Below are 17,158 nucleotides of genomic sequence, written 5' to 3' on the forward strand. Positions count from 1 at the left end.
CACAATGCTGTCAATGTTTTCGGCAGGTTGGCCAACAGGAACAGGAAACTCGCTTTCGAACGGGGGGTTCGAACAAATAGATTAAATGCTAATTCGCGTTTTGCTTTCTCTGCGACGGTAGGCTTGCGTCTAACGCAATTCCATATTAATTAGGCGAGCAACCGGAAAGACTCTGGATCAATTCTGGACGGTGGTATAATATTTTTGCATGCTTGAAAGTGTTTGTGGATGTTCGTACGATATTGCTTGTAGATTGATCATGCTTTAACATGAAATTAGTGGACCCTTATCAATTTATTGACATTCACAGAGGTTTATTTGGATATGTTTGAGCACGTTTGAATATAATGTTTGAGAGAGTGTTTTACCACACACATGAATGCATTCCTTCGACAATTTTCTTGACAGCACCATTAACGCAGTCGCGAGACCGTGAACGACCTCGAACTTGCGAAATCCAGTGATGGATCGCGGCACGCGGCGTAACGATCGATCGATCGATCGGATCCGATGATTTCTGCTGGTCGTACGATGAGTCTACCACCGTCTGGAACTGTGTTGTGTGCACGCCTACGTAGATAGAGGCTTGTCCCCGGAGAAAGTCCGTGCACTTGCCTCGAACTATGCCTACAGTCGCTTTTTCCTTGCCACGCGAACGTCTCGCGAAGTATGCGTTGCAAAACCCGAGCCGATCCTCGCAAACTCCAACCCTTTCCTCGCCGCGTTAGTATTTCAAGCACTATGACTTTTCGAAAAACCCCTCAAATTTTTCCGAATAGACAAGAATTAGTTCACTAGATGCTGTAAAAAGAAATTTTTCAAAAATTGCAACTGGTCGAAGTCGCAGTAGCTTTTTAACAAATATTCTAAATTGTACAATATTTGGAATTCTCCAAAAACCCCTCAAATTTTTCTGAAAAGACAAGGATTAGTTCACTAGGCGGTGTATAAAGAAATTTTCCAAAAATTGCGGCTGGTCGAAGTCGCAGTTTCTTTTTAACAAATCATTTAAATTGTTCAATTTTCGTAAATCTTCAAAAATTGGGAGGACACAAATTTTAATGTACTTTCGAGCAGAGACTTTTCGATCACAGTCTCAGCAGAATTCGCTCGCAGAAAAGGAAGCCGGATTAATTAAGTGCGATCGTACTTTCCGCGCGAATGTTGCAAACCCGTTCTCGATCCGGGTTCCTTTCATTCGATTATTGGCTGGATTATAGTCCGATCCCCGGGCAAGAGCAGGGATAAAAAAGCACGGCCAAGAGCTCATTAACAAATCATTAGATTTCAGATTTATTACCGATAACGTTGGATGAGCAAAGTTGGCCGCGAAGATTAGAATGGAATGCGGTTCTGCCGTCGCCGCTCGAAACTTTCAAAATCATGCTTGTTTCCCGCCGTTTCCTTTCGAATCGAGAGGGAACTGATTTCGAGGCGATCCGATACTGCGAAAATTCGAAAAAGATTAATTATTTCCGTGGTAGAAAATTCTATGCGGTACCGGCAGCCGTGCTTTCTAAATATTATGTTGCAAATCTACATTTTTAATACGTACGTACTGAGATACAGTAAGGAGCATAACTGATTCCACACACTTTAAATCAGAACAACCTTACAGAGAAATTGAAGTCGTTTGGTCCATTTCTATAAAAATTAATGTGTGGAATCAGCTATGCTCCTTAATGTATCGAACAAAAATTCACAATATGCAAAAAATTGGTTTCTTGTTAAACAGTCTTGTGGGAGATGAAAAGTTAGTTCGAGCAACCAGCGGGCGGTCGTAATTGAATTTACGATTTACACAGATAAATTAATCCGCGCATAAACCAGCGCGCCGTTGCAAGACGCGGTAACTTTCCTCGCAGATGTTCCCGAGCCTGTTCGCAGCAGGAACAAATTCGCAAATTCTCTTCTCTTCCGTGCTCTCGGGCAGTGCTAAATCGCAATTTTCTACTTCGCGAACGTCGCGAACGCTGGCGACGATTTCTAACGATCGTGACAAATGATCACGAACCGCGTCTTCAATTTTATTCCAATCGTACCGCGCGTTTCAACGCTTCTTGCACGGTCATCCGAGCGGTCAAGTAGCGATGGGTACTGGTAGCTCGCGAGCACGAACAAATTTCTGGTTAATTTTTAATCTCGTAGTCCATTCTAGTTATTACTCGAGGTTAACGAAAAGGAAAACACACCGATAACTTGACGACCGTTTATTTAGACGTTGAGAAGGAGACTAACTCGACCGATTGACATATACAGTAGAACCTCGATTATCCGAGCCTCTGATGTTCGAATTCTTCATCGTCTGAATACTTTCGAGGAAGAATTAGCTTGCGTTAAACGTATACGCTACACGATATACTGCGCACTTTAATAAGGATTAAGTTCAGCACTGAAACTATGTGATTGTTGTATTATCCGAACAATCATGTTCTTTTTTACTAATTAGCAAGTAGTTTCGCAAAAATTATGCAAATGTTAATCGCTTGGAGCCATGTCCAAGTAATCTTGTACGAGTCGAGATGCATTGAAAGTGGTCCAGTTGTTTGATGTTAAAGTGTGATGAAATATGGCCAGCAGGATGTTTCTGGCCTTGAACTGTCGGACCCAGAAGACACGTATAGCCATCGCTAGCGAGCGGTAGACCTTCGCGTGCGAGATACCTCGGATGCAGGAAGTTCACCGCGCTTCGGCCGTGTCCGCACGCTCCGGCAAATATCACGCGAGCGCTCCTCCGCGAGAGATTATTCGATCCCGGCAGATTACCGCGAAACACGGCAGCAGCAGCCGTTCGAGCAAAACGAATCCCGTTTTGCTGAGAGTTCCGTCATGCGTGGCTAGTCGTTTGCGAAACGAATTTGGCACGTCTGGAACGAGTCTGTTCTCCGTGAAAATTCGTTTCAAATGTTCGCAGTGCACAGTGTTTGAACAGCGTTGTGCAAACATTTTCTTCTAAAATTCTTTTAGAGAATCATCGTCCCATTCGGTTCGTTAGAAAAATGTTTTATTGGAAAGTTGAATGGTTTACGCAATTCTAACGTTCATAAGTAATTAGCAGCGGTTCGTACGGTGAATTTGTACCAGTCGGAGCACCGCTAGCGCAGAGGAGACAAAACTGTCCACTTTCCGCGACTTTCCTTCACTTCCGCGAGGAAACACGGTTTCCACTTTAATCGCGCAAAAGTGCAGGCTGCGTGACTGAGTGACACGGATGATTGCTCGAAAACCGTGAAAACGTTATGCCAGCGGCGGATCCACTTCTCACGTGCCGCCGAGAACCACCGGTACAATCACGATCACGTTACGACGATCTACGGCTTCCGGGAAACGCGACCGATGCCGCGGAATCTGCCTAATTACTGTTTTCCTCTACCCGCAATTTCTTCGCTTCGCATGTCGATCGAATGAAATTTTCTGGAACCTGTGTCAAATATACATTCACCAACATATTCCTGACATTTTTCCGATTAAAACGAGTCCAAACACGGCACAATTCGGATCATATTTACCCGAGTAATACACGATTCAGTAGAACCTCGAGTAGGCGAACTATCAATTAGGTTTTACAAAATTGTGGATTGCGGGAGCAATTGTGCTCCGAATGGTATCGTGTTTGGACTCATTTGAATCAGAAAAACGGCAGAAAGGCGCTGGTAACAGTTTCACGTAAAAATTTGCGACTGTTTGAGCCATCGCATTTCTCAGACGCGTTGGGCAACAGCGGGAGCAATTGTGCTCCGAATGGTGTCGTGTTTGGACTCATTTTAATCGGAAAAACGGCAGAAAGGCGTTGGTAACAGTTTCGTGTAAAAATTTGCGACTGCTTGAGTCATCGCATTTCTCAGACGCGTTGGGCAACAGCGGGAGCAATTTAACTGAAAATTGGCAAATGATTTCGCCCGGTGGCAGAGCTCGTTGCGCCTTTAATATTCGGCCAAATGCGGCCGAGCTTCCTCGTAGCATGAATTACTGGGACGTGAGAGAAATGCCGAGTTCGTGAGCAAGGACAAAGGAAAGGAACGTGTAATACATAGTCGTGGCCGGAGGCAGAGATCAGCTCATCGCTGAAAACGGACAAAAATGTCGGGTAATAGCGGCGTCGCAGTCGCGTGCTCGTGTGGACGAGCCATTACATAGAAACTCCGTCTGTAACAGCCACTTTCGCATCAGCTGGGCTACCATGTATTCCGCGTCTGTAATTTTTCTCCGGGCTCCGGGCGACGATTAGACACAGCGGGGGAGCAGCTTGTCCGTTTCTGTGCTGTAGATTTGCGCAAACCCGCTGACACGAAGCTCGATTATAACCGTAGAAATTATTTGACAAAACGTGAGGGAGAGACACGGAGACTCGAGAACGTTCTTGGAGGACGACACTTTAGTGTAGCAGGCCAATTTTAGCGGAATTTCCGTGGAAATAGAATCAGCTCCGTAGAAAATGATATGGAACTAAAACTAAAAATTAATTCCATCGTCTACAGTGATTCTTAGCTGGGGGGTGAGACCACAACCCCGAAAATAGGGGTGGGAAACCTATTTTGAGATATCTCAGGAACCAAAAGGCACAGGATAATAAACTTTTTTTTAAATTGCGGGTCTTCAAACGGGGAATTTAATCATCCAAGTTTGTTTGAAAAATATTCACCATTAGAACGTTTTATCAGACTACAAACCGGGTAAAGATAAAATGATCTGCTCGTCGGTTTTCTCCAGGTAAACTAGCACAGCGATTGTAAATCGTTTTTTAGTCTAGCGGATTGTTTACGAGGGCCCGAAGGTGTTGGTTCCAGCAAAAAGCATTGCTGTTGTTCGTTTCTCGGCTAATTGGATTGCTAAACGCCAGAAAAATCCGCGGGAGCAAGAAAAGCCGAGTGAAAGACGCCAGGCTGGTTTATTAGAAGGCGTCTTCCGTCTTTGACATTTTCCACGCGATAATAACTCGGCGTCGAGTATGGCGTGCTCTGCTAGCTCGGCTCGTGAGCGTGGATTTTTCTCTCTTTCCCCGTCTATCTTTCTTGCTCTCGCCCACTCTCTCCCTCTCTCTTTCTCGAACCGTTTGATTACTTTCTAGTTCAAGGGATCATCGAGATATCTCGCGGGGGTCGATCTCCGCCGCTTCGGAAAAAATCGCCGCCGAGCACGTTCCCTCCGTCGCTCGCGATTTATTGCTGGACGATGGAAACTTCTTTCCGCTTCTCTTTTTCAAATATTCCAAAAATTCCGACTGGACCGTATACAGAGTTCCAAAATTATTTGGACGATAAAGTTCGAATAACTTCGTAAAAAATAGTCGCACGCTAATGAATTTGGACTCATTTTAAAGCTTGAGGATTCCACTTTCCTCTAAAATTCGTTCGCACGACGCAGCAAGTGGAACAGTGAAGGTACGTTTTTAGAAAACGAATTTGCAATGCTCGCACAGCCGTTCGAACGCGCAGCATGTGTCCCTGATCCAGTTACGATCGCGACTGGTTCGAATCTCCCGCGCCAACTGAAACGTTAAGTTATTCGAGCTCGAGCGATTATTTATAGATCGAAGAAACTCGCTAATCGCAATTAATGGCGCACTCAAAGCGCAGGCCTTGCGCTTTCACTCGCGTTACGCGCGCGCTTTACATTGCACAGCAGGATGACCCAGGCTGAGAGAGACACTTCTTCGGCGACGCGATCGGAAGATTCGCGATCAAAGAAATGTCCGCGAAATGTCCACGTGACCGGGCGGCTTGTGCAACATCCTGCAAAACGACTCGAATTATGTAAAGGACTCGTAGCGATAGAGACACTTGTTTGAGAATGATGTTTCTGACGGGACTAGAAAGTGGGACAAATGTGCGTCGCTGTGGACATACTGGAATTTTTATTAATGATCACTTTGGGATTTAAAACAGCCCGGATACAGAATTTCATTATTTTACGTCGTGCTGAAGAATATCCTTGCGAGGTTCTCGAGAGATGCTAGTTAGATTCGGACGGCACTTGGAACAAAAATAAACGTCCCGTTTAGATATCATTAACCTGTATTAAGGTAATTGTGTTGCAATTATATTAATGAAAAAATCACGATTTTATTTGGCTACCGTAGAGTTAACATTTAGGCGAGTCATTGGCTGATTTAAATCGATTAGACCTGACTCAACCTAATGTCTAGCAACGCAACAGTCTCTGGAATCGGTACTTTTACTTCTGATTTGATCTCCATAGCTGCGAACGCGATACAGCTTCGCTATAATTACCACCAGATGACCATGAACAATAACAGGTTCTCGTGGGTGTAAAATTTACACAATCGTCCCACGTATGCAGAACTCTCTCGGTCTCCAACCCGAGCCGAAGTTGAAGACAGTTTCGTTACGTAAGATAGTAAGATCAGTGTAAAAAGAACATATTGATACTCTCCAGGGAGAGATAAAAAGGTAATTATACAGAAGTTGATCTTCATCACTGATTTTGATCACTTTGAAGTATGTTGCCAAGGTCATAATTCTGAGCAGCTTTAGTGGACATCACTCACTGCGACGAATTCTCTCAAAAAACGTAATGATGGAGATTAGAATGGCGGAATTCGCTGTAGAGGACCCAGCAGTTTGGACAGATATGTACATTTCAAGGTCATGAAAACCATTGATGAGGAGCCAGCTTCTACATACATATATTACCGTGAAAAGCTCGACATTGACATAAAATGATTCCTGAGACACTGCGATTAAAAATACCACTTCACGGAAGATAAAAGATAAGATAACAATTTTCATAAAGATGGTTACCTTCAAGTGGGATATCCAGAACCTCTCGACACTTTCCAGCATCCCTCTTCAGTCCCTCCTGACAATCACGATCAGGAGGGTTAAACAAGTAGGATGGAACTTTCATTTCTGACGCCGAAGACACTATCCGAAATATGAAAATAGTGATTGAAAATACCACCTCGCGGAAAATAAAAGATAAGATAACAATTTTCATAAAGATAGTTACCGTCAGCTGGGTTATCCAGAACATTTCGACAGCTTCCAGCAACCGTCCTCTGTCCCTCTGGACAACCACGATCAGGAGGGTTAATCACAGAAATTGGTACGGCTGATATCAATTCGGACCCTTCGTTTAATGGCGCCGGAAACACTGTCCGAAATATGAAAATAGTAATTGAAAATACCACCTCGCGGAAAATAAAAGATAAGATAACATAACAATTTTAATGAAGATGGATACCTTCATCTGGGATATCCAGAACATCTCGACACTTTTCAGCAAACCACCCCTGTTCATCTGGACAATCACGATCAGAAGAACTAATCGAATAAACTGGTACGGCTGATATCCGTTCGAAGCCTTCGTTTAATGGCGCCGAAGACACTATCCGAAATATGAAAATAATGATTGAAAATACCACCTCGCGGAAAATAAAAGATAAGACAACAATTTTCATAAAGATGGTTACCGTCAGCTGGGATATGCAGAACATCTAGACACCTTCCAGCAATCCTCCTGTGTCCCTCTGGACAACCACGATCAGAAGGGTTAATCACGGAAACTGGTACGGATAGTGCCCGTTCTAACCGTTCGTTTAATGGCGCCGAAAACACTATCCGAAATATGAAAATAGTGATTGAAAATACCACATCGCGGAAAATAAAAGATAAGATAACAATTTTCGTAAATATGGTTACCTTCATCTGGGATATGCAGAATATCTCGACACTTTACACCAACCCTCCTCTGTCCCTCTGGACAACCACGTAAAGGAACTCTAATCATACTATTTGATCTGGGTGTTATCCCTAATTTGAACTCTTCGTTTAATGGCGCCGAAGACACTATCCGAAATATGAAAATAGTGATTGAAAATACCACCTCGCGGAAAATAAAAGACAAGATAACAATTTTCATAAAGATGGTTACCTTCATCTGGGTTATCCGGAACATCTCGACACTTTCCAGCATCCCTCCTCTGTCCCTCTGGACAACCACGATCAGAAGAGTTAATTGTGGAAGATGTAATATTTATCACTTCTGACTCTCCGTTTAATGGCATGGAAGAAACCATCCGAAATATGAAAAGAGTGGCGGTCAAACATATCAATCGTTTCATCTTCTTGCAGAATCTTGTGAAAAAAAGTTTTCACAAGAGCTTCACACGATAGTTCTGCACTTGTTATTGTGGTCCAGCCTTTGTCCAGCTTGACACTGTCGAATAGGGAAGTCTATGATAGAAGTAGGTGCGATGGAAGGACGAATAATATCTCCGTCTTCAGGGTTCTGTACAACAGTTGGTATCGAACAGACTGTCGCGATCAAAACCAGTGAAACAATCGCCAGGAAACAGATAGAACGGCGCATCTTCGAGAAACAACACTGGAAGTTACAATGTCTCCAACTGAAGACACCTCCTTAAATATCCTCCTTTAAATAGTCGTAGTGTCAGTGTTTTTTTTCCATATTTTCTGGATGCAAACCGGTTTGCGCACCTCGGACGTGTGAGTCATACGTGGATACGCGAAGGTCTTTTGTCGATCGTTGTTGCGGAGATGTTCTTCTATAATATTATGGAAAACTGTTGATAGTCACCGCAGATTAAGGATCGATAAAGCATCGAGAAGTTAAGTGTATAATATTTAAAATAGCATTTAATCTTTTAGATTTCGTTTTGCTTGAAGAAAATAGTATTTGAGATAAGATATACGGCTCCGAAAAATATTTCCTTTTTACAATCTGAACCACAAAATAGAATATTTCTATCTTAACAACCTGATCAAAGTAAAATCGCAGATCGACAAAATTAAATTTTTATTATTCAAAAATACTTGACAACTGTCACGAATTGTTACAATGTTACAATAAATCTAAGATCAATGAGGTCTGTGAGACCCCACCTAACTAACGCCGGGTTAAAACAGCCCGGATACAGAATTTCATTATTTTACGTCGTCCTGAAGAATATCCTAGCGAGGTTCTGAAGAGATGCTAGTTAGATTCGGACGGCACTTGGAACAAAAATAAACGTCTCGTTAGATATCATTAACCTGTATTAAGGTAATTGTGTTGCAATTATATTAATGAAAAAATCACGATTTTATTTGGCTACCGCAGTTTATGGAGTTAACATTTAGGCGAGTCATTGGCTGATTTAAATCGATTAGACCTGACTCAACCTAATGTCTAGCAACGCAACAGTCTCTGAAATCGGTACTTTTCTGATTTGATCTCCATAGCTGCGAACGCGATACAGCTTCGCTATAATTACCACCAGATGATCACGAACAATAACAGGTTCTCGTGGGTGTAAAATTTACACAATCGTCTCACGTATGCAGAACTCTCTCGGTCTTCAACCCGAGCCGAAGTTGAAGACAGTTTCGTTAAGTAAGATAGTAAGATCAGTGTAAAAAGAACATATTGATACTCCCCAGGGAGAGATAAAAAGGTAATTATACAGAAGTTGATCTTCATCACTGATTTTGATCACTTTGAAGTATGTTGCCAAGGTCATAATTCTGAGCAGCTTTAGTGGACATCACTCACTGCGACGAATTCTCTCAAAAAACGTAATGATGGAGATTAGAATGGCGGAATTCGCTGTAGAGGACCCAGCAGTTTGGACAGATATGTACATTTCAAGGTCATGAAAACCATTGATGAGGAGCCAGCTTCTACATACATATATTACCGTGAAAAGCTCGACATTGACATAAAATGATTCCTGAGACACTGCGATTAAAAATACCACTTCACGGAAGATAAAAGATAAGATAACAATTTTCATAAAGATGGTTACCTTCAAGTGGGATATCCAGAACCTCTCGACACTTTCCAGCTTCCCTCATCAGTCCCTTCTCACAAACACGATCAGGACCACCAACCACAGCACCACCATAACCACGAAAACCGGCTGGTTTCCCTTGGAACCGCAACCCTTCGTTTAATGGCGTCGGAAACACTATTCGAAATATGAAAATAGTGATTGAAAATACCACCTCGCGGAAAATAAAAGATAAGATAATAATTTTCATAAAGATGGTTACCTTCATATGGGTTATTCAGACCATTCCAACACTTTTCAGTATACCACCCCTGATCATCTGGACAACTACGTACAGGAGGTCTAATCATACCATTTGATCTGGGTGTTATCCCTTTGACCCCTTCGTTTAATGGCGTCGGAAACACTATTCGAAATATGAAAATAGTGATTGAAAATACCACCTCGCGGAAAATAAAAGATAAGATAACAATTTTCATAAAGATGGTTACCTTGATATGGGTTATTCAGACCATTTCGACACTTTTCAGCATACCACCCCTGTTCATCTGGACAACTACGTACAGGAGCTCTAATCATACCATTTGATCTGGGTGTTCTCCCTTTGAACCCTTCGTTTAATGGCGTCGGAAACACTATTCGAAATATGAAAATAGTGATTGAAAATACCACCTTGCGGAAAATAAAAGATAAGATAACAATTTTCATAAAGATGGTTACCTTCATCTGGGATATGCAGAACCTCTCGACACTTTTCACCATGCATCATCAGTCCCTCTGGACAACGACGAACTGCTGCGATTACTCCCCGTTCTAACCGTTCGTTTAATGGCGCCGAAAACACTATCCGAAATATGAAAATAGTGATTGAAAATACCACCTCGCGGAAAATAAAAGATAAGATAACAATTTTCATAAAGATGGTTACCTTCATCTGGGTTATCCAAAACATCTCGACACTTTCCAGCATCCCTCCTCTGTCCCTCTGGACAACCATGATCAGAAGAGTTAATTGTGGAAGATGTAATATTTATCACTTCTGACTCTCCGTTTAATGGCATGGAAGAAACGATCCGAAATATGAAAAGAGTGGCTGTCAAACATATCAATCGTTTCATCTTCTTGCAGAATCTTGTGAAAAAAAGTTTTCACAAGAGCTTTACACGATAGTTTTGCACTTGTTATTGTGGTCCAGCCTTTGTCCAGCTTGACACTGTCGAATAGGGAAGTCTATGATAGACGTAGGTGCGATGGAAGGACGAATAATATCTCCGTCTTCAGGGTTCTGTACAACAGTTGGTATCGAACAGACGGTCGCGATCAAAACCAGTGAAACAATCGCCAGGAAACAGATAGAACGACGCATCTTCGAGAAACAACACTGGAAGTTACAATGTCTCCAACTGAAGACACCTCCTTAATCCTCCTTTAAATAGTCGTATTGTCAGTGTTTTTTTCCATATTTTCTGGAAGCAAACCGGTTTGCGCACCTCGGACGTGTGAGTCATAAGTGCATACGCGAAGGTCTTTTGTCGATCATTGTTGCGGAGATGTTCTTCTATAATATTATGGAAAATTGTTGATAATCGCCGCAGATTAAGGATCGATAAAGCATCGAGAAGTTAAGTGTATAATATTTCAAATAGCATTTAATCTTTTAGATTTCGTTTTGCTTGAAGAGAATAGTATTTGAGATAAGATATACGGCTCCGAAAAATATTTCCTTTTTACAATCTGAACCACAAAATAGAATATTTCTATCTTAACAACCTGATCAAAGTAAAATCGCAGATCGACGAAATTAAATTTTTATTATTCAAAAATACTTGACAACTGTCACGCATTGTTACAATGTTACAATAAATCTAAAATCAATGAGGTCTGTGAGACCCCACCTAACTAACGCCGGGTTAAAACAGCCCGGATACAGAATTTCATTATTTTACGTCGTCCTGAAGAATATCCTTGCGAGGTTCTGGAGAGATGCTAGTAAGATTCGGGCGGCGCTTGAAACGTCTCGTTAGATATCATTAACCTGTATTAAGGTAATTGTGTTGCAATTATATTAATGAAAAAATCACGATTTTATTTGGCTACCGTAGAGTTAACATTTAGCCGGGTCATTGGCTGATCTAAATCGATTAGACCTGACTCAACCTAATGTCTAGCAACGCAACAGTCTCTGAAATCGGTACTTTTCTGATTTGATCTCCATAGCTGCGAACGCGATACAGCTTCGCTATAATTACCACCAGATGATCACGAACAATAACAGGTTCTCGTGGGTGTAAAATTTACACAATCCTCTCACGTATGCAGAACTCTCTCGGTCTTCAACCCGAGCCGAAGTTGAAGACAGTTTCGTTAAGTAAGATAGTAAGATCAGTTTAAAAGAACATATTGATACACCCCAGGCAAAGATAAAAAGGTAATTATAGAAGTTGATCTTCATCGCTGATTTTAATCACTTTGAGGTATGTTGTCAAGGTTATCACTCTGAGCAGCTTTAGTGGACACCACCCTCTACAACGAATTCTCTCAAAAAACGTAATGATTACAGATTAGAATGGCGGAGTTCGCTGTAGAGGACCCAGCAGTTTGGGCAGATATATTTCAAGGTCATGAAAACCATTGATGAGGAGCCAGCTTCTACATATATTACCGTGAAAAGCTCGACATTGACATAAAATGATTCCTGAGACACTGCGATTAAAAATACCACTTCACGGAAGATAAAAGATAAGATAACAATTTTCATAAAAATGGTTACTTTCAAATGGGATATCCAGAACCTCTCGACACTTTCCAGCATCCCTCTTCAGTCCCTCCTGACAATCACGATCAGGAACAATAACGATACCACTATACCCTGCGGACGCTCCGTTTAATGGCGTCGGAAACACTATTCGAAATATGAAAATAGTGCGACGAGAAAAATAATTACCATTCTATGAAAATAGTGATTGAAAATACCACCTCGCGGAAAATAAAAGATAAGATAATAATTTTCATAAAGATGGTTACCTTCATATGGGTTATTCAGACCATTTCGACACTTTTCAGCATACCACCCCTGTTCATCTGGACAACTACGTACAGGAGGTCTAATCATACCATTTAATCTGGATGTTATCCCATTGAACCCTTCGTTTAATGGCGTGGGAAACACTATTCGAAATATGAAAATAGTGATAGAAAATACCACCTCGCGGAAAATAAAAGATAAGATAACAATTTTCATAAAGATGGTTACCTTGATATGGGTTATTCAGACCATTTCGACACTTTTCAGCATACCACCCCTGTTCATCCGGACAACTACGTACAGGAGGTCTAATCATACCATTTAATCTGGATGTTATCCCATTGAACCCTTCGTTTAATGGCGTCGGAAACACTATTCGAAATATGAAAATAGTGATTGAAAATACCACCTCGCGGAAAATAAAAGATAAGATAACAATTTTCATAAAGATGGTTACCTTTATATGGGTTATTCAGACCATTTCGACACTTTTCAGCATACCACCCCTGTTCATCTGGACAACTACGTACAGGAGGTCTAATCATACCATTTAATCTGGATGTTATCCCATTGAACCCTTCGTTTAATGGCGTCGGAAACACTATTCGAAATATGAAAATAGTGATAGAAAATACCACCTCGCGGAAAATAAAAGATAAGATAACAATTTTCATAAAGATGGTTACCTTTATATGGGTTATTCAGACCATTTCGACACTTTTCAGCATACCACCCCTGTTCATCTGGACAACTACGTACAGGAGCTCTAATCATACCATTTGATCTGGATGTTATCCCATTGAACCCTTCGTTTAATGGCGTCGGAAACACTATTCGAAATATGAAAATAGTGATTGAACATAGCACCTCGCGGAAAATAAAAGATAAGATAACAATTTTCATAAAGATGGTTACCTTGATATGGGTTATTCAGACCATTCCGACACTTTTCAGCATACCACCCCTGTTCATCTGGACAACTACGTACAGGAGCTCTAATCATACCATTTAATCTGGATGTTATCCCATTGAACCCTTCGTTTAATGGTGTCGGAAACACTATTGGAAATATGAAAATAGTGATTGAAAATACCACCTCGCGGAAAATAAAAGATAAGATAACAATTTTCATAAAGATGGTTACCTTTATATGGGTTATTCAGACCATTTCGACACTTTTCAGCATACCACCCCTGTTCATCTGGACAACTACGTACAGGAGGTCTAATCATACCATTTAATCTGGATGTTATCCCATTGAACCCTTCGTTTAATGGCGTCGGAAACACTATTCGAAATATGAAAATAGTGATAGAAAATACCACCTCGCGGAAAATAAAAGATAAGATAACAATTTTCATAAAGATGGTTACCTTGATATGGGTTATTCAGACCATTCCGACACTTTTCAGCATACCACCCCTGTTCATCTGGACAACTACGTACAGGAGCTCTAATCATACCATTTGATCTGGGTGTTCTCCCTTTGAACCCTTCGTTTAATGGCGTCGGAAACACTATTCGAAATATGAAAGTAGTGATGGAAATACCACCTCGCGGAAAATAAAAGATAAGATAACAATTTTCATAAAGATGGTTACCTTCATCTGGGATATGCAGAACCTCTCGACACTTTCCACCATCATCCCTCATCAGTCCCTCTGGACAATCACGAACTGCTTCGACTACTGCCCGTTCTAACCGTTCGTTTAATGGCGCCGAAAACACTATCCGAAATATGGAAATAGTGATTGAAAATACCACCTCGCGGAAAATAAAAGACAAGATAACAATTTTCATAAAGATGGTTACCTTCATCTGGGTTATCCAGAACATCTCGACACTTTCCAGCATCCATCATCTGTCCCTCTGGACAACCACGACCAGGAGAGTTAATCGTGGAAGATGCAATATTTTTCACTTCTGACTCTCCGTTTAATGGCAAGGAAAAAACGATCCGAAATATGAAAAGAGCGGCTGTCAAACATATCAATCGTTTCATCTTCTTGCAGAATCTTGTGAAAAAAAGTTTTCACAAGAGCTTTACACGATAGGTCTGCACTTGTTATTGTGATCTAGCCTCTGTCCAGATTGACACTGTCGAATAGGGAAGTCTATGTTAGACGTAGGTGCGGTGGAAGGGTGAATAATATCTCCATCTTCAGGGTTCTGTCCAACAGTTGGTATCGAACAGACGGTCGCGATCAAAACTAGTTAAACAATCGCCAGGAAACAGATAGAACGACTCATTCGAGAAAAAACACTGGACCTTACAATGTCTCCAACTGAAAACACCTCCTTGAAAATCCTCCTTTAAATGGTTGTAATGTCAAAGTGCTTTTTCCATATTTTCTGGCAGCAAACCGGTTTGCACACCTCGGACGTGTGAGTCATAAGCGGATACGCGAAGGTCTTTTGACGATCATTGTTGCGGAGATGTTCTTCTATAATATTATGGAAAACTGTTGATAGTCACCGGAGATTAAGGATCGATAAAGCATCGAGAAGTTAAGTGTATAATATTTCAAATACTATTTAAGCTTTTAGATTTCGTTTTGCTTGAAGAAAATAGTATTTGAGATAAGATATTACGGCTCCGAAAAATATTTCTTTTTTACAATCTGAACCACAAAATAGAATATTTCTATCTTAACAACCTGAAACACGAAATCAAACATTTTACTTTTTCGTTAGGAAACTATTCATGCTCACAAATGTATTGAATCCGAACCATTATTTTCGGCAGTAATATTAAAAGTTTAAAATAAATACAAATATACAATTTTCAAAAATCACTGCATCGAATGAAATATTTTATTTTTCAAGTTGAACGCGTGTCTACTATTTAAAACACTAATTTACCCAGCTCTGATCAGGCTGACGTTCCGCGCGGTGGTAAGAGGGACAAGCGAGGGTGAATAAGAAGAACGTTTATTGTCGAAGTACATTAACCGGTGAAATTTACGGTCCCATAAAATCGAATTCGCCCAGCTGCTTCATTTCCCCTTTCTGGCTTTCTTTCATCCGGAGATGTGCGCCCGGCAGGAACACGCAGCCGTGCGGTTTCGGCTGTTGCTGTTACACGTTCACCGATCGCTGCATTACCACCGAGAGACGTAAAGCCATTACACAGGATGAAAAAACGTCCTACAAAGTCGAAAAACTTTCTTTCCTTATCTTGGATAACTGCTACCTATACAACCGCTCGTGAAGAGACGTTTAGCGTCCGGCAAATGCGGCGGAACACGCGAACCAATTCACCGGATTAATTGCTCAACAGTATTGTCACACTTCCAGTTAATTGCTTCTGAAAGCTGGGACCGAACGTTCTCGTAAATATTCTGTTCGAGATGAGTGCACGAGGCCCATGCTGCCGAATCGAAATGGTCCCACAAAATGTCCCACAAAATGTCCCACGATAATGGTACTGCCAATGTGGTTTCATCACAATGAGACAAGCGACGAGTCTACAACCGTAGCCCACCAATTGGCCCACAGAAATAGCCCACAAAAATATCCCACATAAATGATCCCACAATGCCAAACTTACCGAGCTGCTCCGAGAAAAATGATTGTCTAAAAATGGTCCACAAATTGGCCCACAGAAATGATTCCGCAATGCCAAACTTACCGAGCTCCTCCCAGAAAAATCATTGTCTAAAAATGGTCCACAAATTTGGCCCGCAAAAATAGCCCACATAAATGATCCCACAATATCACAATTACCGAGCTGCTCCCAGACAAAAGATTGTCTAAAAATGGTCCAGAATTTGGCCCACAAAAATAGCCCACAGAAATAGTCCTACAATATCAAACTTACCGAGCTGCTCCCAGAAAAATCATTGTCTAAAAATGGTCCACAATTTGGCCCACAAGAATAGCTCACAGAAATAATCCCACAGAAATGATCCCACAACATCAAACTTACTGAGCAGCTTCCAGAAAAATCATTGTCTAAAAGTGGTCCCACAAGATTGCACCCACAAAAATATGTCCACCTTAAAATATCACCAGAAAAAATGTGCCTATGAAGTATAAGCATCGCACGTGTTCGATTTTAACCATCGACTAGGTAATTTGTTGAATCAGCGTGGAAACCAGTAAAGTTTCGCTGGGGAAACGTGTCTGTGAAATCGTCGAGTTGCGAATTGGACCTACGATGGCCATTCTGGCCAACGAAATTGTACACCATCACAGAGGACCATTATAGAGGCGCGTTCGCAATTTTTGTTGGCATCGTGCAATAGGAGGAGACGCTTTACTGCTCCTCGTAAATAACGATCGACCAATTGCCACGGACGTTTCTCACGGCAGGAAAAGTTTTACTGCGAGCTAGCTGCTATACCTCGAAAGTGGCACGCTTCCAACCAGAAGACGCGTTT

At 41.4% G+C, this 17,158-nt stretch overlaps 3 protein-coding genes across 11 annotated transcripts in view; 1 reads left to right on the forward strand and 2 right to left on the reverse strand.

Annotated features, from left to right (window-relative positions):
• Positions 1-17,158, forward strand: part of LOC143218754 (pancreatic triacylglycerol lipase) — a 40,667-nt gene that overhangs the window by 4,920 nt on the left and 18,589 nt on the right. The window lies entirely within an intron of this gene.
• Positions 5,832-8,376, reverse strand: LOC143218761 (uncharacterized). Of its 2 annotated transcripts, XM_076444190.1 has the most exons (7): positions 7,894-8,372; positions 7,662-7,808; positions 7,433-7,576; positions 7,204-7,347; positions 6,970-7,113; positions 6,762-6,884; positions 5,832-5,972 (listed from the first exon to the last, which is right to left on the reverse strand). In XM_076444190.1, the coding sequence occupies exons 1-7, from the start codon at positions 8,081-8,083 to the stop codon at positions 5,953-5,955; spliced, it is 912 nt and encodes a 303-aa protein (XP_076300305.1). In that variant the 5' UTR covers positions 8,084-8,372; the 3' UTR covers positions 5,832-5,952. The 2 variants fall into 2 exon arrangements, with proteins under 2 accessions (XP_076300305.1, XP_076300306.1); XM_076444191.1 differs by lacking the exon at positions 7,204-7,347 and having other exon boundaries at positions 7,894-8,376.
• Positions 8,762-15,060, reverse strand: LOC143218752 (uncharacterized). Of its 7 annotated transcripts, XM_076444174.1 has the most exons (13): positions 14,589-14,793; positions 14,378-14,503; positions 14,150-14,293; positions 13,921-14,064; positions 13,692-13,835; positions 13,463-13,606; positions 13,234-13,377; positions 13,005-13,148; positions 12,776-12,919; positions 10,243-10,386; positions 10,014-10,157; positions 9,767-9,928; positions 8,762-8,975 (listed from the first exon to the last, which is right to left on the reverse strand). In XM_076444174.1, the coding sequence occupies exons 1-13, from the start codon at positions 14,776-14,778 to the stop codon at positions 8,956-8,958; spliced, it is 1,794 nt and encodes a 597-aa protein (XP_076300289.1). In that variant the 5' UTR covers positions 14,779-14,793; the 3' UTR covers positions 8,762-8,955. The 7 variants fall into 7 exon arrangements, 6 of the variants coding, with proteins under 6 accessions (XP_076300289.1, XP_076300288.1, XP_076300290.1 ...); XM_076444173.1 differs by having other exon boundaries at positions 14,150-14,503; XM_076444175.1 differs by lacking the exon at positions 13,692-13,835 and having other exon boundaries at positions 14,150-14,503.

The sequence above is a fragment of the Lasioglossum baleicum genome, chromosome 20 (genome assembly GCF_051020765.1).
Source record: "Lasioglossum baleicum chromosome 20, iyLasBale1, whole genome shotgun sequence".
In the NCBI taxonomy this organism is placed as follows: domain Eukaryota; kingdom Metazoa; phylum Arthropoda; class Insecta; order Hymenoptera; family Halictidae; genus Lasioglossum; species Lasioglossum baleicum.